This window comes from Xyrauchen texanus, chromosome 7 (genome assembly GCF_025860055.1).
Source record: "Xyrauchen texanus isolate HMW12.3.18 chromosome 7, RBS_HiC_50CHRs, whole genome shotgun sequence".
In the NCBI taxonomy this organism is placed as follows: domain Eukaryota; kingdom Metazoa; phylum Chordata; class Actinopteri; order Cypriniformes; family Catostomidae; genus Xyrauchen; species Xyrauchen texanus.
The window spans coordinates 14079111-14103187 of record NC_068282.1 but is presented as its reverse complement, the minus strand read 5'-3'; the positions used below and the strand labels follow the sequence as shown (position 1 = coordinate 14103187).

At 37.8% G+C, this 24077-nt stretch overlaps 1 protein-coding gene across 2 annotated transcripts; it reads right to left on the bottom strand.

Moving 5' to 3' along the window:
- Positions 1 to 121: 121 nt before the first annotated feature.
- On the bottom strand, positions 122 to 18557 carry LOC127646183 (sodium- and chloride-dependent GABA transporter 2-like). Of its 2 annotated transcripts, XM_052129671.1 has the most exons (16): positions 18353 to 18557; positions 18143 to 18267; positions 15821 to 16020; positions 15402 to 15536; positions 14415 to 14555; positions 14239 to 14326; positions 13609 to 13741; positions 13264 to 13398; positions 10833 to 10936; positions 9675 to 9799; positions 9185 to 9297; positions 7847 to 7984; positions 6865 to 6967; positions 4647 to 4747; positions 4306 to 4476; positions 122 to 4133 (listed from the first exon to the last, which is right to left on the bottom strand). In XM_052129671.1, exons 2-16 carry the CDS (start codon positions 18163 to 18165, stop codon positions 4071 to 4073), a joined length of 1773 nt encoding a protein of 590 aa, XP_051985631.1. In that variant the 5' UTR covers positions 18166 to 18267; positions 18353 to 18557; the 3' UTR covers positions 122 to 4070. The 2 variants fall into 2 exon arrangements, with proteins under 2 accessions (XP_051985631.1, XP_051985632.1); XM_052129672.1 differs by lacking the exon at positions 18353 to 18557 and having other exon boundaries at positions 18139 to 18269.
- Between the last annotated feature and the right edge of the window lie 5520 nt (positions 18558 to 24077).

Here is a 24077-nt window from a genome sequence, read left to right as displayed (position 1 = left end):
GTTTACAGTTTTATGCATTACAGCAGGCCTGTCAATAAATATTAAACGAAAACAATTGTTCAAACTTAATCTCTCTTTTTTGTTGTGGTTCAATTTGGAATGCCCAATTCCCACTACTTAGTAGGTCCTTGTAGTGGTGCGGTTACTCACCTCAATCCGGTTGGCAGAGGACAAGTCTCAGTTGCCTCCGCTTCTGAGACAATCAATCCGCGCATCTTATCATGTGGCTTGCTGTGCATGACACCGCGGAGAGCCACAGCATGTGGAGGCTCATACTACTCTCTGCGATCCAGGCACAAATGACCACGTGCACCACTGAGAGCGAGAACCACTAATCACGACTACGACGGGGTTACCTCATGTGATGCTACCCTCCCTAGCAACCGGGTGATTTGGCTGCTATGGAGACCTGGCTGGAGTCACTCAACATGCCCTGGGATTCGAAATTGCCATTCCAGGGGTGGTAGTCTTTTTTTTTTTTTGTGTCTTTTGCAGTCATTGTGAATGACTTTAGACCTTCAGATGTGAGATATTCTTAAATCAGTATCAAAGAATTTGTTTACAGTCTGAATGTGTTTATAGAAGAGGCAAGTCATAATAGAACTGGCACACTTAAACATGGAATATAGTGAAGAAATAGGTCATTGTAGAAATGTAACAAGATAAAAACCTGATAGCACAAAAGAATTATGCCAAGTTATAATGTTCACCTAAATGCAGCACCACAACCCTTATTTCATACTTTTCTCGAGGATGACAAACAGTTGCAACCCACCAGCAAAACTATCATGCTATCAAGCATATTTACGTGGATGAACTGGTTGAAGACTAATTTTCTTTTTAGCATTGAAAACATATAATTACCATACAATAATGTAGAATAACAAAACAATCAACCGTATACGTATCCTAGAAACACATTTGTGCATGGAACTACTTTCTTGCCACGGATCAGGTTCTGCTGTTGCTAGTTCAAACGATGCGCCCAATCCTCCATTACCAATTCGAAAATGTAACTTTAGAATCAGTAATGGCAGCTTTGGCTGTTTCAAACAAGTTATTGTAGAAACAAGGATGTGTGTGTGTGTTAAGAGAGAGAGAGAAAGAGCTATTGAGTGATTACCTGCGTCTGTCCCGCCTTCATAGCTGTCAACATTGAACATTGAAAATAAGGGAGATTTCCCGGAATCCATCCCCAAAATAAGGGATTTTTTTTCAGCCTTTCTTACCCACAAACTTTTTAAAAGAAAGGACTAATCATTAACAGTCTAAAGAGTTTAAAACTACACAATATATATTAAAGAATGACAGACCAATGGATATGTTTAAAGTACTTTATTTATGAACGAAGTAAACACTACTTACACATTTTAATTTGCTACAATGTGTTTTAGCTTAATGTTGGCTTAGTAACTCCATATAGTCTTACCTTTAATGATTTGTGTAGCCTTCGTTTTCCCCGGAGTGTACTTCTTGGCAATCGCTGAATCCGGGAACATGTCAGCCACACTACGGTTGAAGTCGTCCAAAAAACTGAACGCGACATTATTTTTGGCAATTAGCATAGACATTTTCACCTCAGCTTTCAAAATTTGGTCAGCTTCAGACGAGGCACGGTTCACCACAAATGATGATAATGATGTTGTGTGCCTAGCTGACTCACTCGCGCGCTTGTGTTTCTGTGACTTGTCGTGCTGCGAAACGTCGTTTTTCCCTCCATGACCAACACTGAAATTACAGTGGGCAAATTTTGCAGTGGGCATAATTTGGACCTACATGGCTACTTGTCAGGTAGTGGAAGGTGGTCTCCCACTTACTTAAATATCTGCTTAATGTCCACAGTTTTGGTTGGTGGTTAATTAGGTCACGGTGATTTTGGCCGTCAGCGTCCTGATACATCATCACACTCATCTAACGTTACTCTACTCTCCTTGACGTTCAGACTTCCCGCTACTTTTTCCCTCTTCCTCCCGCCGCGCTGCTGCAACTGTCTTCTTCTTCGCCAGTAGCTTAAGCTAGCTTAAGCTACTGTCTGTATACTGCCACCTGCTTTACTGGAGGTCTAGCAACCCAAGTGCAAGCCACTTCACAGACACAGATAGTTGCGTGTTCTGGTTCTGAGTTAACACAATCAGAGCGTAAAAATACGGGATATTTTACGGGAAAATACTAAAACGGGAAGACAGAGGGAAAAGAGCTAAAATACGTGAGAAACACGGAAAAAACGGGAGGGTTGACTTCCAAGCAGAGATGAACAGTAAAGCTATATTTGTTTAACTCTATTCCTCATCTTTAGTGTTAGTAAGCTTGCTGAACAAAATTTTCTCTGTGTAAAAAATAGCTGTCCGTGCAGTGTCTTCCCTGAGTATTTCGTGGTAGCCGGGTGTCTCTTCTCCGTCATGTTGAATGTTGTTTACATCTGAATTGTGCTCCCAATGCAGAAACTCCTGTAGGTAAGCACCTTGAGTATGAGTTATTAGCCTACTTCGTCTGTTGTGTCTCTCTTCAGCCTTAATGCTGAAGCTGTATTTCCCAGTTATAGTCTAGTAGTAATCCGAACGATCATGGAGTGAGAGAGGCAATTGCTGATGACTTAAAAGAAACCGCTCGCTAACTAGCATTGCTGGCTGAAATTAACGTCAGTTTAACTCGCTCATAACACTCAATAATGGTCTTTTGTCTCCCCCTGCTGGCCAAAATCTTTTATGTCACAGGGGAAAAGGAAAAGACACATCTGCGCTGCTCTTACACAGTAGTTTAGAATGCTGCGAATAAAAGCGGAGTGATTCAAATGAAGCATTGAAAGAACTCAAGGAATGTCTCTCGTTCAATCAGATTCGAGGACCGCAACTAATTGTTGTGCGCGCGCATGTGTGTAATATATATATATATATTACACACACAGTAAAAAATTACGACTATCAATTAAAACAACTAACAAGTGTTTTCCTAGCTATGTGCTTTCCTTTTTTCAAAGTGCGGCTTAATTTCGTTAACAAATGCCACCAAAAGTCTTAACAGAGCGAAAGAATAAAACTGTAAAAGCTAATTATGCTCATCAAGGTCCTGTTGATCTTACCAAATTATCTGTAGGCACAGAGCAATCATTTTCAGTCATTTTAATTGTTGATTCAAAAATAACATTTATTAAAATCTTATGGCACATTATCAAACACTGGCCTTTTTAGTGCATCAGTTCATTGTAAGCAAATATGTTCATCTAAGCTTAAATGCCTACAGATATTCCCTAAAAATGTGCATTTTACAAAAAGACAGACTGTTCATTGAGAGTAGATTTAAGTAATAAAATGATTCTTATGAAATTGATGAGCAAACATTTAACATACAGTATTGTAAAATAGTAATCCCCAATATAATTTCAAACACATGCATCACCCATCTGCACAGTACAGGACAGGGGATCATGATTAATTCACAAAAACAATCGTATTCTTAAATATTAAAAAAATTCTAAAATACTATTATGTTCTTGGTTAAAGTTTTGGACCGTTCATTTAATGAACCAAACAAGTCTTGCAATTCTGTCACAAGGGACAGCGAGGCACTCTGGTTAAACCATTACAAGCAGTTTGAAGTCTCTCTAACTGTAAATAACACATTAATCATATGCCAACTGTAATGAACACTGGATAATCCAAAATGTAACCTGTCGGTCACATTAAAGGATGACATTGAAGATGACAGATTTTCCCTAAAATACAGTTCTAATACATGGAAGTTGTGCTTAAATTTTTCTTGGTATGTGTATGAGCGGACGGTTAAAAATACAGCTTCTCGATCATAAATGAATGCACTAGGCATGGGAACTCGTTTTCAGTTTATGGCAACCCAAGTTTAGATGCCTGATAACTGAGACAGAAACACTTAAAAACATACTGTATATATTTTTCTACAGTCCATGTTGCCTTCTTGAAATCTCACATGAATGTTTATCTTCAGAGGCATTAACAATATCTACAATTGCCCCAATTACAGCTGAAGGATGTGTTTTTCAAATGCTTCTCAAGCAGTGACAGGACATGTTGTACTTCATAATGTGGTCACAGGGTCTATTTTTGTCTTGCTGATGTCAAAGGCAAGTCATTTGATGGAGTGCAGAGGATACGCAATCTCTGAAAAATGTGAAAGTATAGAGTTTAATCCTTGCAAAAGATTAACTAGATGGTGTTACCACATTCTTTGTGGCTAACGCAAAAATGGGTCAGCGGCAATAAAGCGAGACACTTGTTTACACCATTTAAATGTAATCTAGTGTTATTTTATTGTAAATCATGTACAAATTACCTGTTTTAGTGTACCAGGGGTGATGAGGAGGATGTAGATCATCCATATGGGAACCAGCAATGTTGAAGAAAGAGTGAACCACAATCCAACAGCATAGCCCCACCAGGGGTATTCAAGTGTGTTGTTAAACTTTATTGGAGTAATTTTGACCAAAGAGAAGATAAATGTGGCCTAAAGGAGCCAAAAGAACATTTATTGAATTAATGTCAAAGACATAATAAGGGGCTTTGATTGTTTTTCTATAAAAAGTACAATGTGCACATGGCCAATATGACCTCCAAAGATTACAACTTTACTACACATCAGTTAGGGCTGTGGATCTGAGAGTAAAACGTACTTACTGTGCACACAATAGGGGTGATGTATTTCCAACAGTATTTCATTAGCGGCAAAGGATGATAACCAATCATGTCTACAACATTTTCATATAGACGGTCAGCACCTAAAAGACCAAAGACAGAATTATAACATAAATGACCTAAACACACAAAGTATTGTTCACTAGTTTTGCATGCAGTTTTTTTGTGTTCAGTCAGTCAACCTTTACTATAAACAAAGTATGATAGTGTGGTGGTTGTAGGCTTTTGTTTGAGAATCTGGGCTGCCAACACAAAGGCTGCAGGTTACAAATATAGGTAAAATGTCTAGAACAAGCAACTTAAGGCAAAGGGCTGCTAGAGTCATACCTGAATAGAATAAATTTATGGTACTGTGGTAGTTTATGGCTCTCTGGAACATATGATTCGGATTGGATACTTTTGTATATTGACCGCTAAACTGTATAACTGACTGTTGTCCTGGGAATTTCCAACATAGCAAGTTTATGTAGCATGTCATGCCATGGTCTCTTTGTTCTCACTTAATAAAATAATTTCAAATTAAAATCGATATTTCCATTAACCCTTTAAGCTCTGAGGGTGTTTTTAAAGATTTCCTGTTTCAGTGGCATAATTAAAGGCTTATAACTTGACAAAAAAAAAAAAAAAAGGTTAAGTGTTTGGAACCATTGTAAAAAAAAATACATTTCACATTTTTTAATGATATAGATGATAAATTCTGAGACTCTCAGCTTAAGAAACTGCTGAAAACTTGAGCCAAACCCCCCCCCCCCCAAATAATAATATTTTTTTCCTTATTCTTCTGATGTGACATTATATATCTCAGGGTGTAAGAGGTAGCTCAGTAAAACATAAGTTTTGTTTCCAACCATGTTAACTGTAACCGAGTAAAATGTTATGTTGATTCAACAAAGCAATCAAAAGTTATAGCATTACAAATATAATTTATCCTAGTCTACAAAAACATCTCCAAGTGTCCGAAAGCCTCTCCAAACAAATAAATCATAATAATTGCACAACAATGACTAAAGATTTGTATAGCATGCAGACATGGTTTCAGTAATGAGATTTCACAGAATGAGTGCCATCTGAGTCATCATTGTGTCTGTGTCATTTACTTGGCGCCATCTCCTGGTGGCTATATGTAACCAATCACATTTCTCTAACCAAATATGGATTACTGGCCAGATAGCCAGATTCTGTGTGCCCTGTGCACATTGTGCTTCATGTCAATTATATAATGATCTATGCATCCGATTATCTTCTATGTGGGCTTGTTTGAAATATAACTGCCTCTCTAAGTATGTGATAATTTATGTTTTTTTTATATATTTTGTAAAGTTATGGAATTGATGATTACTTTCAGTTTTATAAGTGAAAATGCAGCAAATGAGCAACACCTGTTCACATGAAACATAAACGTCAAAGATATATACTAAGCTATTACTCACTATATTTTTGTCTGTGAATAAAACAATAGGTTGTATTCTACACTGAGAGCTTTCCAACAACATATGACACATGGCTATTTGATAAGTTTGACGTTTTTACTGATTACAATATGTACAGTGCAAAATTATCAATTCGGAACACTTCTGATTTGCCTGCAAATTTCAAAGCACTTGTTCAGTTTTGGTCAAACTGTTTACATGCATTGTAAAGCAGATCTTTTAGCTTTCAAACAATACCTATTTTGTGTAGGTCAAGTGTAGGTCAATTGTAGGTATTCATATTTTGACAATTATTTTTCTCTTGCGGGCCCACCATCCGAGTGTAATTGATTAAATAGCTATATCCATTTATTTCATTTGGTAAGTAGCCCTGCATTAAATGGGATCATGACCAGTCAGCTAGTCATTATCATAAAATAAACAGCTGAGTATTGAATCCCTCTGCTTCACATCAGGGTCGCCCTGTTACGGTTTAATTTTACCACCTGCTGTACATAATCCTTTACTTAAAATATTATTACCAAGAAGCGCATCAGCATGTCAAATGTCCTAATCATCTTTCACCCCAAAACCCAAAAGAAAAATGTATTATATTTTGCATAAAGAAAATTAAGCATATTTTGAGACAATTACATTTTTTTTTTGCATTGTAACATCATTTTCATGCAAGTTAAACACATTACCCACAAAATCATCATGTCTAGACGCAATGATTTTAATGATTTTTCTAGACTACAAACCATATATTTTGTGTTCTGTGTATTACTCACCATAAAACCAGCCAATACATATTGACTGTGCAATGGCAAATAGCAGGAGAGTCATTCCACTGCAGGAATAGTAATCAAATAACTGAAAGATATACATGCCACCCTAAAGGGCAGAGGGGAAAAAAGAATCACAATTAATTTATTTCATTAAAATGATCTTGCAACGCAATTCTAGAAAATGTTATCACAACTTGATTTCATTGCGTTCTATCCATTTGAATTGTAAAATAAAAGTTTCCTTAGCATTGATGAAACTGGGCATGGGATTTCTATTTCCCAGCATGCTTTGAATGGGACTCGATATGGAGAGTAAATGTTAAAATCAAGTGTAAGTTTATGTGTTTTTGTGCAAGACGAATATAAAGGGGGATACTTGTTAATCATGTTACTTTGTTATGATGAGATTTAGAAGAGTTTCTGTTATGTTGGAATTGTGGGGGTTACCATTATGGTGAAGAGTGCTAATGATGAGGACAGGGTGATGTTGCACATTAAATAAATGACTCACTTTGATGAGCAAAAGCCACGCTAACCATAGAACAGTTACTGAACTACACTCTACAGTGCTTCCAACCAGCATTTATATAGCATGCTAACATTCAATTTCATTTTGTTAGTACATAAAGAAATAAGAGATATATTTGAGTTACATTGACATGTCTAATTTAGTTGGGTTTACCCAATTCAACTAGGTTATTTCTACACAAAGTCTTTGTGTTGAGATTACATAGCAATTTTAAGTTGAGAAAACTAATTTAAAACATGTGGAACCACTGTCCGCAATTGAATCATGTTCAGCCAAAGAGCTATTTTTTTGAGAGAGGATTAATTTTTATTTTAGGGTAAGACAGAACCAAAAGACAAAATTAAAAACAAAACAACAAAAGGTCCGTGATTCAAAATCTAACATTAGTTGTGTGAGCTGATTAAGAGAAAATAAATTCCAGAAAAATGAAAAAGTATAGAACATTAGTATAATCACCTCTGTCACCATCAGTAGGCCGATGAGGAAGCTGCCCACACAGATGAGGAGTAGGAAGAGTTTTCGACGGTGTCCTTGGAGGAAAAAGGTGGGGTTCATGTCTGTTATAGCTGTCATGAGAGCTTCCAAACCCACAAACTGAAAAAAATAGTGAGGTATATAAATATATGTAGCATATAAGTATATGAAAAGTATATAAAACGACAAAGGGCTCTTGATTACTACTACTGAGAATTATTTCAACTGGTCCTTTATTTTGTAAAAAAAAAAAAAAAAAAAAACAAAAGGAAAATTGACAGTTATGGGCTTAGAATGAAAGTCCATCGGGCAACATGGATTTTATGTGGGTTTCTGTCAACACATATTTTGTTTATTATTACAAACTAAGGGACACAAATTATAATCTGTGGTTGGCAAAGTGTCAGATAATGTTAACTTGCATTTTACCCAGAATTTTTTTTAATACAAGTCTTAAAGTTTCCTTAAAGGGATAGTTCACCCAAAAATGAAAATTCTCTCAGCATTTACTCACCCCCATACCATCCCAGATGTGTATGACTTTCTTTCTTCTGCTTAACACAAATGAAGAATAGAGAAGAAAATCTCAGCTCTGTTGTTCTTTCAATACAAGTGAATGGTGGTCAGAAATCTGATGGTCCAAAAAGCAGATAAAAGCAGCATAAAAGTAATCCATAAAACTTGTGGTTCCATATCTTCAAAAGCGATATGATAAGTGTTGGTGAGAAACAGATCAATATTTAATGTGGCTCCTGCTTAGTTTCACTTTTACATCTGAAAGTGAAAGTGGAGATTTACAGTAAAAAAGGATTTTTGGCCATCATTCACTTGTTTTAAAAGGACCAACATAACTGAGATATTCTTCTCAAAACCTTTCTTTGCATTCAGCAGAAGAAAGAAAGTCATACACATCTGGGATGGCATGAGGATGAGTAAATGTTGAGAATCTTAATTTTTGGGTGAACTATCCCTTTAAAGACCCCATGAAATCACTTGACAAACATATCAAAATCAATATGTGGAACACATTGAAGGGGTTGTTCCTTTAAAAAAGAAAAGCCAAAAGCCTTTTTTTTTATTTTATTATTATAGCATTTTATTGGACAAAACTTTAAATATGCCCATGACTGCAAGATGAGTAATTTATGGTCAGTTTACTTAGATGTGAATGGCTAATTTTTAAAAGCGTATATCTGTTAAAAGTTAATTCTGTCACCATTTAGTAGTACACGAGCAAGTAGATGGCATCAAATCTAACACACATGGACACAAAACTCCAATTTTGGTTTCATGGGGTTTTTAGGTACTTTGTGTTCTCACCTCACTGTCCAGCCCCAGTAAAATGATCATTATGAAGAAACATATAGACCATAGCTGAGGCATTGGCATCATGGCTACTGCTCTTGGATATGCAATGAATGCCAAACCAGGACCTGTCAAAACAAGTGAAATTAGCTGAAACTTAAAGTGCCGGATAATTATGTGCACATTTTTTGAAAGTACCCAAACATCTGTGTAACAGGGTTAGGATGGGCAAGGAGGAGGCGGGAACTGACTGAACCATCAAAATAATGTTTAATGAAAACTTCAAAAGACAAAAACATAAACACACATGGCAGCTGCGTGTGGCTCTTCTCTCTCTCTCTCTCAAACTGCCGCATCTGGCTCGGCTTTATCCCTCTCCTGATTAGCCCGATTGAGGGCCGCCCGTGTGCACTCATGGCCCGGCCCCACCCTCCTCCTCGTCACAAACTGACATACAGGAAACACTATAGTTTAGTGACCTGACTTACTTCAAAAGTTAAGTTACCTGACTCTGCAACCACTGAAATATCGACTCCCTGCTCAAAAGCCATGAAGCCCAACACAGAAAAGATGGCAAAGCCAGCCACAAAGCTGGTTCCACTGTTCAGCAGACACAGATAAACACAATCTCTGCAAGCAGAATACAAAACATGCAATCAAAACTGCAGTCAAAGTGTTACAGTCCACATGAAATGGTGTTCGCAACCCATTTTACTTCAATAATATGATGCATTTCCAAGTGAATCAGGATGTTCAACTTGAAAAAATGTAGGGCAGGACTTCATTCTACCCTAATACACCCTTTTCGTGGGCCGTGAAAAGTTGCATCTACATTAGACGTCGTTGGCATCAGCAGAAAAGTCAAATTGGAAAGAGTTGGATCAAGTTATTACATTAAAGATTTCTTTGGTATATGTACCGATAAATTGTTTACAATTAGACAAGGAAAGTGACTCTTTTATTCTATTTAAGTAAATATGGTCAATATTGGCTTCCTGTTTAAAAGAAAGTTCTAACAATAACATTAATCTGTGTGTTTTTATGTTGTTCATCACATTTTTTGTAATAAAACCACAAAGCAAATAAGTCAAAAGTAGACTGCATTGGGGCCTGGGTAGCTCAGCGAGTAAAGACGGTGACTAAAACCCCTGAGGTCGCAAATTCAGGGCGTGCAGAGTGACTCCAGCTAGGTCTCCAAAGCAACCAAATTTTGCTAGGGAGGGTAGAGTCACATGGGGTAACCTTCTCGTGGTCACTTTAATGTGGTTCAATCTCGGTGGGGCGCATGGCGAGTTGTGTGTAGATGCTGCGGAGAATAGCGTGAAGCCTCCACACTCCGTGGTTATGCGCGCAACAAGCCACGTGATAAGATGCGCGAATTGATGGTCTCAGAGGCGGAGGCAACTGAGATTCATCCTTCGCCACACAGATCGAGGCGAGTCACTACGCCACCACGAGGACTTAGAGCGCATTGGGAATTTGTCATTCCAAATTGGGGAAAAAAAAGAAAAGTAGACTTATTTATTAAAAGATTTATTATTAATGTTGCTTAACTGTGCATCTCTACACCCACTGCCAGAAGAATATATATTTAAAAGTATGTATTGATGTTTCCAATTTATTTTAGGTGCCAGGTGGTTTCCCATGATCAGAGTTCACTTACTTGTAGCAGTTGTTGTTGTACTTATTATAGCTTCCCAAAGCTGTGAGGCACCCAATGCAAAGAGCGTAGGAATAGAAAATTTGTGTTCCTGCATCCATCCACACCTGCAGAGCAAGAGAGAGCAAAGCTTTCAGAAACACGAAAAACATGACACACAAAGGGTCTTTGAGGTATACTGAGCTTAACAAGCCTATCTGAACGACTTGATGTCACTGATAATTGGTCTTAGCTGTGTATTTTACCACACTGTATGAAAACAAAAAAATCTTGTTTCAACTTAGTGTTCATGCTGCCTTTACCTTTTAAGTGGACACAATTTAAAATTTTGAGTTGTTTAAACAGCAGATAAAGATAACAAATAAATATAACTTTTTAAATTAAGCCCTTTTTGAGTAAACAACTTTCTTAGTTCAATCAACTTCATTTAACTCAATTCAAACTGAATATAGAAGTTCAATGTCTTAAATTATCATTTAATAATTTGATAATTATAAAAGTAGTTAGGGCTTTCTCATTGTCAGAGGTAAAATAACCTGCCATTTGAAGGTAGATGGCCAGTTGATGATCACAGACCAACATCTGATCCCTCTACATTCAGACTTAAGCTTGTCAAGGAGACAAGCATGGGTGTCAAATCTTTACAAGCAAATCACAATGATGGTGACAATCAGCAAACACATCACAGAGTAAAATATGAGCTTTAAATAATTGCTACATGACAAATAATTAAAAATGTGACAACAAACAGGATAAAGGAATAATTAATAATTTTGTCATGCCACAGTGCATGCTGGGAATCTGAATACGTGATGTGCTTCGTTCTCTTGACTTATATTTCTGATTTTTTTTATTATAATGGTTTATATAACTTATCACTAGTTCAGCAAACAAAAACTTGGATAATTGAGTTCTCAAGATCAATCCAGGGCAGTTATTCTAACTCTACATTTGAAGTTATGATAACTAAAAAGGCATCGCAGTGGTCTGTAAAGAATGCTAACAATGTTCTGAGAATATTAGTTAAAAAATAATTAAAACAATTATAATATTGTGTAGTACAAAGTGAATGTGCAACTTACTGTCCTTAAAATGGATTTCACCCAAAAATGAAAATTCACTAATCATTTACTCACCCTCATGCCATCACAGATGTGTATGACTTTCTCTCTTCAGCAGAACACATTTGAAGAAAAACAGAAGGATATCTCAGCTCTGTAGGTCCTTAAAATGCAAGTGGATGGTGATCAGACCTTTGAAGCTCCACAAATTACAGATAGTCAGCATAAATGTCATCCATGAGACTCCAGTTGTTAAATTAACGTGTTCTAAAGCCAATCGATCACTTTTGGTGCAAAAAATATCGATATTTAAGTACTTTTTAACTATAAATCATTGCTTTCGGTCAGCAGCGCATTCATGAGAAAGCGTTACATCCATGTTATTATCACTGTAATCATGTTTTTCTCTCCATTGAAACATCCAGGATGAGCACACAAACACCCCATTGAGTAAACAAACAGATAAAAAATACAGATCTAAAAAAAAAAAAAAATCTGTACAGCATTCCTCCTACTCAGTTGTAAACAGCGCTGCTCTTCAGGTGTGTCGCATGTGCGTCTGTTCTCGCGTGAACATGCCAATGCTTTTACTTCACACGCGCGTACTCCTGCTGACCAGAATTGATGATTTATAGTTAGAAAGTACTTAAATCTTTTTCACACCAAAAGCGATCGTTTTGCTTTAGAAGACGTTAATTTAACCAGTGGAGTGTTATGGATGGCATTTATAATGACTGGCTGTTCTTTTTGGAGCTTCAAACGTCCGATCACCATCCACTTGCATTTTAAGGACCTTCTTAGTTAAGATATTTTTCTTCAAATGTGTTCTGCTGAAGAAAGTAAGACATACGCACATGCATGAGGGGGAGTAAATGACGAGAACACTCATTTTTGCGTGAACTCTCCCTTTAAAGGTGCACTAAATATAATTTATTTGCATTTCACCGGGAGATATGGTAAAGGTCTTGGACTTCATACTGACACCTATCACCACAGATGCAACATCATTTACAGGCGTATTCGTCAACCCCCTTGAAAAAATCCTGTTCCAGAAAAATTCTGCCAGCATTACCACAGATTTATGAAAAGTTCATATTTTTGTATGCAAATTAGCAATTTTGTCACAAATTATTCACAAGTTTGCCAGAAATACTCAGAAACCCAAAGTATCTTATAATAGCGGGGTTACCAAGGTAACGTGAGTAGCATACAGCTGGTTCCAGGGGGTTGTATGGTGGCCATGATGCGGTGAGACCACCCTTAAAATAATTGCTTTATGTGAGAGAAATTCGTGCAAAAACGTGACTTCAAAATAATCTATTACTAATGTCACTCTTTGACAATAATGGTCCTATGTCTCCAGTTTTGTTTACCTGTGGATCTGCGAGGCGTGAAGGATTAGGGTAGAGGTAGAAGTTAATGCCATTAATGGCTCCAGGCAATGTGAGACCCCGAATCAAAAGCACCAGCAGCATTACATATGGAAAGGTAGCAGTGAAATATACAACCTGAAAGACACAGAGAAGGAATTGCCCTCTTTTGTTATCCACCAATACCTGATTCAAATTCATGAAAGTGTTGTATCAACTGCACTGTGTAAATTTCCATTGAACTCCATTTGTGGTATCGTAAGAGGTGACAAACAGACCCTGTGAGTACTGAGGTAATATGCATTTATGAATTACATAATTCCTCTAGGCATATAAATTGGTGCTCACCTTGCCTGTTGACTTTATTCCCTTCCACACACAGAAGTAGCAAATGGTCCAGGACAACAGGAGACAGAGAGCCAGCTCCCACCTCAAACTTCCCAGCTCATTCACACTGCCAGTGATATTCAATACTCGCCTCCTATAAAACATTTTTACACTTTGCTGTAATTCTCAAGTCTTCCATTTTCAAATTCATGTAACAAAACAGAATATACTGGAAAATTATGGTTACACATATTGTTAGTACACAATCTTACAGGGTGAACACACCTTTTGACCATGGATTGCCATGGCCATTCCAGTATTTTGTCATCCATAAGTATTTATAAATCACTTTATAGAGATTGCTAAGCATGTCAGGTATATTTCAGAGCATAGCACAATTAGAAAAATTTTTATTCACTGTAGAAACCTTGATGACTTTATCCATTTTTTTTAAATTACTTTCAATTCTACCATTACCATTTAATTACTTGTTCCAAGATGTTCAAATCAAATGTTTAATTCTGAAAATTGCTATACTTTGTGGCTTCAACTTTATTTATATACTGTCCCATTCATCTAGCATAGATTTGTAACCCAAAAAATATGGTAAAATGATCAATTAACATCTTTTGGGGATTTGCTAATACTCACTCCCAGAATTCTTTGACAGGTGATGATGCATTCACCATTAAGCTCATGTTTCTTATCCCTTCCATTCGGTCAAACTCAACACAGGTATCTGTAAGGCAGTAACAGATGGAAATCAGCTGGAATTCTCCACAAAACTTGCAAAATCAGAGATATAAAGTAACTAGCTTTGTCACTACCTGAATTCCACCAATTCCTGCAGCTAGCCCATGGTAATTCACCACTGAAAGAAGAGAAGAGATAGAAGAAAGCCCAGGCCAGAATGATGATGTAGTAGATACTGGAATATAAGATGACCACCTGACTCCCATAACCCAGGCCTGAAGAAAAGCAAGTTAAAACTCTATTTATCCTCTATGTTTGCATGTTTATTTTGCTGACAGTAAATGACCAGTCTTTTAATTGAAAGGTAATATATTGCTTTAAATGTTTAAAGTGAATCTGTTGAAGAGTGAAATGCCTGTACATATATTACGTACTTGAAATATTGTTATTACATTGGTTATATATATAGGAATTATTTATCACTTATAAAAAATATGGTGCAAAAAATTACAATTCAGTGTAATTTCTTTATAGCTAAAGACAGTTGCACATTCTACAAAAAGCCAAAGAATCTGCTTTGGAAAGAGAACCAGTATAAAATGAGAAATTAGCAACTGAAAGTAAAAAGAAGTACACTTGATGAATACGGCTTCTGTAAAAAAGTTTTTGTGTTCTGAGTCATGAGATTATGTAATGAAACCTCCCCAAAGCAAACTAATTCTGAAAACAAATCATGTTAAATTAGGACATCAGCTGATTCCTCTTGATCAGCTGATATGTAACTTTTTTGGAATACTAAATATTTTATCATTAAAAATGCTAAAGAACACCTTATTGAAGAGAATTTCTTTAATCAAAACTGTCATTTGTACAAAAGTAAATGTTAAGTTTCAAACTCTTAGCATAAATGTAGCTACCAACTTTAAACACATAGAAAGCTACTCCAATTTCAAACCACTATTGTTCACTATTGCACTATAAGGGGTGTTTACAAGTACAACCATGCAACCATTTAACAGCAAACACACATCACAATGGTTGACATACAACAGCACTAACTCACTAGACTTCTAGAGTAACAAGTCTTTCATATTAATACTGACATAAGAATGAAGGCTCACCTTCAAATAGTGGGCAGATCTTCCTCCAGCAGGTGATAGACCCTTGGCTGGTGTACTGACCCAGAGCAGTTTCCAAGAGAAAGAGTGGAATGCCACAAGCAAACAGAAAGACCACATATGGAATGAAAAACACTCCTGAAAAAGAAAAGACCAGCTGTTACTTTTGGAAGAGATTGTGTGTACAGAGATAGATTGTTCATTTTCCATACTAGTGAAAGACACAGACAAAACAAAATCTTGAAATTCTTTAAATGATTTGATAGTGGCACAGAGACACACACAGTGTCCACGCTTTTTGAGGGAATCAACTTAAAAATATTTAACTTTAGTTGTCTGTATATTATGATGGATATAGAAAGTAATTTAACAAAAAAATCAGTTTTAAAAAGCTCAAAGAAATGACCAAGAAGCCAACAAACCTCCTCCATTCTTGTAACACAGATATGGAAACCTCCACACATTTCCTAAACCTATGATCTGTCCTGCAACAGCCAAGATAAACTGTACTTTACTGGACCACTGGCCCCTCACTCTTGTTTTGGGAACTGGGTCGATTCCTCCGGAGTCTGGATAAGCTAGTTTAAACTGCACATCTGGATCATGCTGCATCTCCATGTCACTGAAAAAATGTACAGCAAACATCTGTCAAAACATTCAATGATGCCAAAGAGGCACAAACAATGCTCAAAGAGTGGTGACTGAAACGTCATAAAGGTCAAAAACAACAGCAACAACATTGTCTGTCCAGTACCATCTGGCTGTTCCAACTCTTCCGTTTGTAGTGACGCATTCAAATAATGAAGTTAGTTTGAGAGCACTAATGATAATGCTTCTATTTTGCCCCCCAATTTAAAGATTTAAGAATGTTCCAAAGAACATCCTGTGTGAATCAATGCAAGCAAGGAAATCTGACCTTTTGTTCAATGCAGTTAACATCAATGTGCCACGTTTGCTTTCATATGATGAATGATTGAGTGACTTATAGAGCACAAACTTTTTTCTCACAAAGTTTAAATAAGATTTTCAATGTGGTCTTAGACTTTCAAACCCCACTTTATATATGCACTTGTCATGACCTTTGCACTTGAAATCTCTTTTAACAACATATAAAGCTGACTTTGATGCTAAATATGTTTTATGAGCAAACAATGACAGCTGCATTTTAAATGTTTTAGAAGTCATAGGAGTTTATAGAAATGCTCCCAATTTTTTTTTTATGCAGAGGTACATACTGCTTGTGAAATTCCTCACAGCTGAAATAATCTTGTGTCCCCTAAACAGGACACACACTCTCCTCCTGCCCTCATTTCTTTGTGCAATGGTCCTAATTATTTCTGAAAGAAAATTGCCTAACAACTGTATTTTACTTTTTACAAATATAAATACAAAAAAAAAATTAAAAGTCATTACTATTAGTATAACGTGCACATTTGTAATCAGCTATTGGGAAATACGCATCTCAACTGTTGATATTGTTTGCAGGCCGACAACTTTAAAAACATACAGATGTTGTCTCTTACTACTGGAATATTCCTTTAAGTGATATACCTTATTAACTAATATTTTAATTCAGCTTTAGAAGTTTTAAAAACAACACCATTCAAAAGTTCAATTCCACATGGAACATAAGTTAAGAGAAAATAATGAAAAAAGGTTTAATGTTGTTTGTAATACAATAGCATGATCTCACATAGGTCTTGTCTATTCATATTCCATAGACTCTATGGAAGACGGGATGGAATGAAAATACCTTCGTAGGCAAGCAAGGTCCTGACAGCAAGCAATAAACACTGTTTGATAATACATGTTTAATTTTTTCATTTTAACTTGTGTATAACTGTTGATTGGCATTTACATATACCTGTCTCAATTTATACTACTGAAGCAAATGTCTGTATTTATGTTAATAAATGAATGATGGAATTGCTCAGTGCACTGAACATTGTATTTAATCTTTTACATTGCTTTTTATTGCCTCTCTCTTCTTCTAAATATAAACAAATATACTTGACATTAATACACACACACACACACACGCACACACACACGCACACATGTTGTGTTTCCATGTTTTATGGGACTTTCCATAGACATAATGGTTTTATACTGTACAAACTTTATATTCTATCCCCAAACCTAACCCTACCCCTAAACCTAACCCTCACAGAAAACATTCTGCATTTTACATTTTCAAAAACATAATTTAGTATGATTTATAAGCTGTTTTCCTCATGGGGACCGACAAAATGTCCCCACAAGGTCAAAAATTTCGGGTTTTACTATCCTTATGGGGACATTTGGTCCCCACAAAGTGATAAATACACGCTCACACACAAACACACACACACACGCACGTTGTTGCAGCTATTATTAATCATTATGATGACTCTCCACAGACATAATTATTTTTATACTGTACAAACTATAGATTCTATCCCCTAACCCTCGCAAAAATCTTTCTGCATTTTTACATTTTCAATAAAACATCGTTTAGTATGTTTGTTAAGCGATTTGAATTATGGGGACACTAGAAATGTCCTCATAAACCACATTTATGGCATAACACACACACAGTAAATGTGCATAGTAATAGCACACGGTACACCTGAAGCACTCCGCAGATAACCTTTTCCTCCGCAAAAATAATCATATAAATAATACATACAAATAAAAATGTATCATCATTGCGCACAGACTGTCTCTGTTGATCTGAATAGAGTGGAGGAAACTCACTCACTCACTCAGTCACTGTTCTTTTGTTCATGCCCTTTGGCCTACATTCAGCAGCCGAACACTTGAGCCGTTCAGTTTATATGTGTTCAAACCCACGCCGAGGAGGAGAGGCCGGGAGCCAAATTAAATACTTCTAAAAACAAAAGTCAGTTAGAAAACATAATTCAGTTCAACCTCGTCAATTAATTAGAAGCAACTGAGATAACGAAACGCTGTACCTGACGCTGGCGACCGGTCAGAAGTTCAGGAAGTCGCTTCTACAACTTACCACGGGCATAAAAATAAGGTTGATTAAATTCGATTCAGACTCGCGGCTGTTGATACGTAGTTCAAGCCCGCCCCTATTCTCTCCACCTCTCGGGCGGTATGCCAGTCCATACAGAATGGAGATTGTGTGATCGCACGTGAGTGAGTGTTTGTATTTGGTCGTGTGAATGTGTCTAAACTCAAGGCGGGGCTTAGCTCAAAGCTTGTAAAACGTCTCGGTTACGTACGTATCCTCGGTCCCCTGAGACGAAGGTAACGAAACGTTGCGTTTATTAACAGATATGGGGAGTCCCTTTTTACACGATCTAGTTGAAACCTCTCTACAATAAACGCCAATCTTATAATATTGGCTATGGTGTTTGAGCCCCGCATGTTTTCGTGCGAAGCTGTCCACTGTAAAAGCAGGTGCACAAACACTTGTTTCCTCAGAATTTCTGACTGAGAACATGGAAGAACTCTTGAGTTTGGTAGAGCGGCTAGCATTTGCAATGCATCATTCCTTTCGTCTCAGGGAACCAAGGTTAGGTATGCAACCGATACGTTCCCTTATGACTCAGTACACTTAACATTGCGTTTATTAAGGCATATGGGGAACAGAATCCTATCAGGCCAAGTAGCAGGCTGTGAATTTAAAGTCTATGCCTTCAGTGTGATTCCTGCCATTAAGAAAACACAGTTTCACAATGAATAAGACCCTATGCCATTATGTTGCAGCTAACTAGTAATACCAATTGACATTTTAAAAACATGTCCATGCACGAAAGCCAGAACTTGAAACAACACTTTTAACTAATTGTATCTGCAGCATGACTGTTTTGTGAAATGAACGTTTCCCGAACAAACATTCAAAAATCATAATATTTGCTGCGTTTCATTCAAGTTGGATGTGGGATATTCCTACTTGCTATCTCCGACAATAAATTTATTCCATTCCTCGATATTCGGAACTGCAACGCTCCCGTTAGCTTAGCAGGTGTTTGACTCTTATAAGAAATGTCTCCTAGCAACCCAACTGATAAACAATATGCTGCAGCACTAGCATTTGTGCTTCAGGTGAACGATTATCAAAAGAGATTATATTGTTTTATACACCTGTTTCTGCAGGTGTTTGTTAAACAAGCTTTAATATCATGTAATGTGGAAATAAACTCATTTATCAATACTACTTAATAAAGTGAACATTTATAATTTACTTTGTATATCTCCCTGAGTGTCGACGTGTTTGTTTTGACATCATGCTCCTGCATCTCTGCGAAATCGGAGTTGAGAATTTCTGCATGAGCCTACAAGTTGTAATTCTGACTTAAAGATGCATTCTATTGCACTATTTCTAGTAGGTAGTTGCAAAATCCGACTTTCCGAGTTTAATGGAACGTAGCACTTCTTTTCAAAACTTGATCCGACACTGAATGCTCAAGCAGCCTAATTTACACTTAGAAAACTCCTGATGTTGCTATAACAATGCAAAAACCACTTACCAATTAGCTTGAATTGAAAATCAGTCCTCTCTTGTTTAATAAATTAAGCAATCACACGGTCATGCAGAACATCTCATGTTTTTAAATCCAAAAGCATCTCTTTCTCAACAGCAATAACAGCAACGATGACAGCCAACTTGTCAGACAGCTTGATCTTTCACTCTTCACTCTTCACTTTCAAATTATGTACATCACTTTAAGCGTGATTGTGTCCCTTAAGACCAACTAGAAGGCCTCGACCGGGACATTAGTGATGGGTCGTTCACGACCGAATCGTCTCAAAGAGCCTGCTCTTGTAGGTCAACATTGGGAGCCGACTTGCAAATCAGAAGAGATGAATCTATTTATAAAAATATTGAAAAAAAATAAGATATGAATAATCAAAAGATTTAAATGAATAGCATTATCTAATTCAAAGAATGAAAAAAAAAAAAATATAGGCCTAAATGCTCAAGCGCGAATATGTGTGCGCTTGATCATTTAGGCCTATATTATTTTATTTCTTTTTTCGTTCCTTGAATTATTTAATTCTATTCAAATTTTGACATTTGTCTCACAGGGTGATATGGATTTGCCCGAGTATGGGCAACCTCCCATAACAGATCAGACCATCTCCTCACACCCATCCAGTCAAATCCCTAGATGTCCTATGATTCATAAGCATGAGGAGGAGAAGGGAAAATGGTTTAGCTGCAGCCCCCCAAGTCCAGCCTGCAGCTGACCATCTGGAGGTGGAAGAGCCTGCTGATAACTGCCAGGAGGCGGAAGAGCCTGCTGATAAACACCAGTAGGTGGATGAGCTAGCTGCTGAACAACCGGGAGGAGGAGGGACTAGAGGTCGACCGATATGGGTTTTTTCAGGCCGTATATATATATATATATATATATATATATATATATATATATATATACTCACCTAAAGGATTATTAGGAACACCATACTAATACTGTGTTTGACCCCCTTTCGCCTTCAGAACTGCCATAATTCTATGTGGCATTGATTCAACAAGGTGCTGAAAGCATTCTTTAGAAATGTTGGCCCATATTGATAGGATAGCATCTTGCAGTTGATGGAGATTTGTGGGATGCACATCCAGGGCATGAAGCTCCCGTTCCACCACATCCCAAAGATGCTCTATTGGGTTGAGATCTGGTGACTGTGTGGGCCATTTTAGTACAGTGAACTCATTGTCATGTTCAAGAAACCAATTTGAAATGATTCGAGCTTTGTGACATGGTGCATTATCCTGCTGGAAGTAGCCATCAGAGGATGGGTACATGGTGGCCGTAAAGGGATGGACATGGTCAGAAACAATGCTCAGGTAGGCTGTGGCATTTAAACGATGCCCAATTGGCACTAAGGGGCCTAAAGTGTGCCAAGAAAACATCCCCCACACCATTACACCACCACCACCAGCCTGCACAGTGGTAACAAGGCATGATGGATCCATGTTCTCATTCTGTTTACGCCAAATTCTGACTCTACCATCTGAATGTCTCAACAGAAATCGAGACTCATCAGACCAGGCAACATTTTTCCAGTCTTCAACTGTCCAATTTTGGTGAGCTCTTGCAAATTGTAGCCTCTTTTTCCTATTTGTAGTGGAGATGAGTGGTACCCGGTGGGGTCTTCTGCTGTTGTAGCCCATCCGCCTCAAGGTTGTGCGTGTTGTGGCTTCACAAATGCTTTGCTGCATACCTCGGTTGTAATGAGTGGTTATTTCAGGCAAAGTTGCACTTCTATCAGCTTGAATCAGTCAGCACATTCTCCTCTGACCTCTAGCATCAACAAGGCATTTTCGCCCACAGGACTGCCGCATACTGGTCCATACCATTCTTTGTAAACCCTAGAAATGGTTGTGCGTGAAAATCCCAGTAACTGAGCAGATTGTGAAATACTCAGACTGGCCCGTCTGGCACCAACAACCATTTCACGCTCAAAATTGTTTAAATCACCTTTCTTTCCCATTCTGACATTCAGTTTGGAGTTCAGGAGATTGTCTTGACCTGGACCACACCCCTAAATGCATTGAAGCAACTGCCATGTGATTGGTTGATTAGATAATTGCATTAATGAGAAATTGAACAGGTGTTCCTAATAATCCTTTAGGTGAGTGTATATATATTAAACAAAGATAAACAAAAGATAAACAATTACACAAAGATAAACATTATATAGGCACAGTGATTTAATTTCAGGAAGGTCTACTAACATTACTGTTCAGGTGTGGTCTAAAAAGAAATCTAATAAAGTAATCAATTGTAAAATAACACTGCATAGTTTATCATAGATAGATTAATGCTTATTAATGCAGAAGTTATTCATTCAAGAGCTGTAAGTGATTTTCTCTTTGCCTTTTGTTGTTTGATTCGCAGTAATGGCTCAATCGTCAACATTTTCATTAGACCGCTTCCCCTTTAAGACCGAGTTCAGATCTAATAATCTCCTGATGCACCATATTTTCTCCCAACTATTTCCATAACTACGTCCATTTAAGACATAAACTGTGTTTAAGTGAATCTCCAAGCCGGTCGTTTTGACATATTTTTGTGTATAGTTGATAGTTTAGACGCGCACATGAAACCCAAAGTAGCCTATACTTTGCTTGTCTCGTTGCGGTCTGTTTCGGAGCGCTCGTCGCCTTGGGAACAGTATCTCTTGCGCTCTTTTTATTATTAAACGCGTCCCTCAATTTAGCATCAGTAGCTAGACTGCATTTTACAACAATCACCAATCGTGCTGATTCTGACGTTAAGTTTGAGTTTTAGGGAGAAATGTCAGTGCACCGCTGTGAAGGGAAGGAAGTTGTGCTAGACAGAATGCAGCTTATGTATAAATATTCTTTTTATAATCTTTGGAAGGTGAAATCTAAAATAAAATCAGACTAATATCACAGATCTAAAGTGTAACCAGGCTAGGTTTGAATGTTTAGTTCTGTCACTCATTAAGCAGGGCTCGTGTTGTGCTCTCTCTCTTTCTCTGACTGCGAATAGCTAAATTGCATCACAGACAAATGGTTTCATATTATTATACATAGAAATGGCTGGCGAGATAAAATAACTTTCTCATTATAGCAATAACAAATGTATTTTCTTAATTTCTCCAGTACCGACAGCAGAACCGATAACGTCCGAGCTTGCCAAAGCCAGTCCTTCAATAGCCTATAGTGTGTTGGTATCTTTTTTATTACTTATTTCTCTGCATTGTGTGACAACCCTCTCAAATATAAGACACACAAACAGAACAAATAAAAGTCTGTAATTGCAAAATTCTTGCTTACTTATTGTGACATGATAGCAACCCTTCTGCTGTGATAATGCAACTTCAACTACGCTATCAATATCCAAAGTAGCCAAACATCATGTCGCCTATCGCATTTGTCGTGTTTTTTCTTGAAGTTGGCAGTAACATATCAAAAGTTTTTAATTAAATATAAAGGAGTTATACAAATGTAATCCTTACCGTTTTCTCCAAGGAACTTCTCCTTCCTTTGGCACTGGATGAGGTCTGCTCACTCTGCTGGAAAATGACTCTAGGGGCAGCGTGTGTCGAACACGTGTTCCACAACAACACTAGGCTGCCCACAGATGCACCTGCCTAATAATCGGCTTGATATACTTGGATATTGGCCGATGCCGATTATGTAAAAAAATGCAAAAAAATCGGCCGATTAATCGGTCGACCTCTAGGAGGGACCTGCTGCTGACCGTTAAGATGTGAATGGGCCTGTTACTAACTGCCAGGTTGTGGAGGGGCCTGGTGCTGACTGCCAGGAGGGGCTGGAGCCGGTTGCTGACTGCCAAGAGGCCGTCGATGGGGCTGTCCATTTCCATATGGCCGTTGACGAAACTGTCCAGTTTCCCATGACCGTTGATGGGCCTTTCCAGTCCCCAGTGGCTATTGCTGCGCTGCCTCACCCCTACTGAGCAGCCACCGCATTGCCTGGCCTCTCCCCAGTGGCCTACGCCCCGCCCCTACCTTGAGCCACCTCCCAGCCTGCCAGACCCGGACCCCGCCCCCTTCCTCAAGCCTCTTCCCAGGCCACCCGACCCCATCCTTTTGCTGGACCATCCTCTCAGGCTGCCAGATTCCACCCCCTTCCTCAAGCCTTCTTCCAGGCCACCTGACCCCGCACCCTACCTGAAGCCTCCTCTCAGACTGCCTCATCACTAACGAGGAGCCACATTTTTGGTTTCC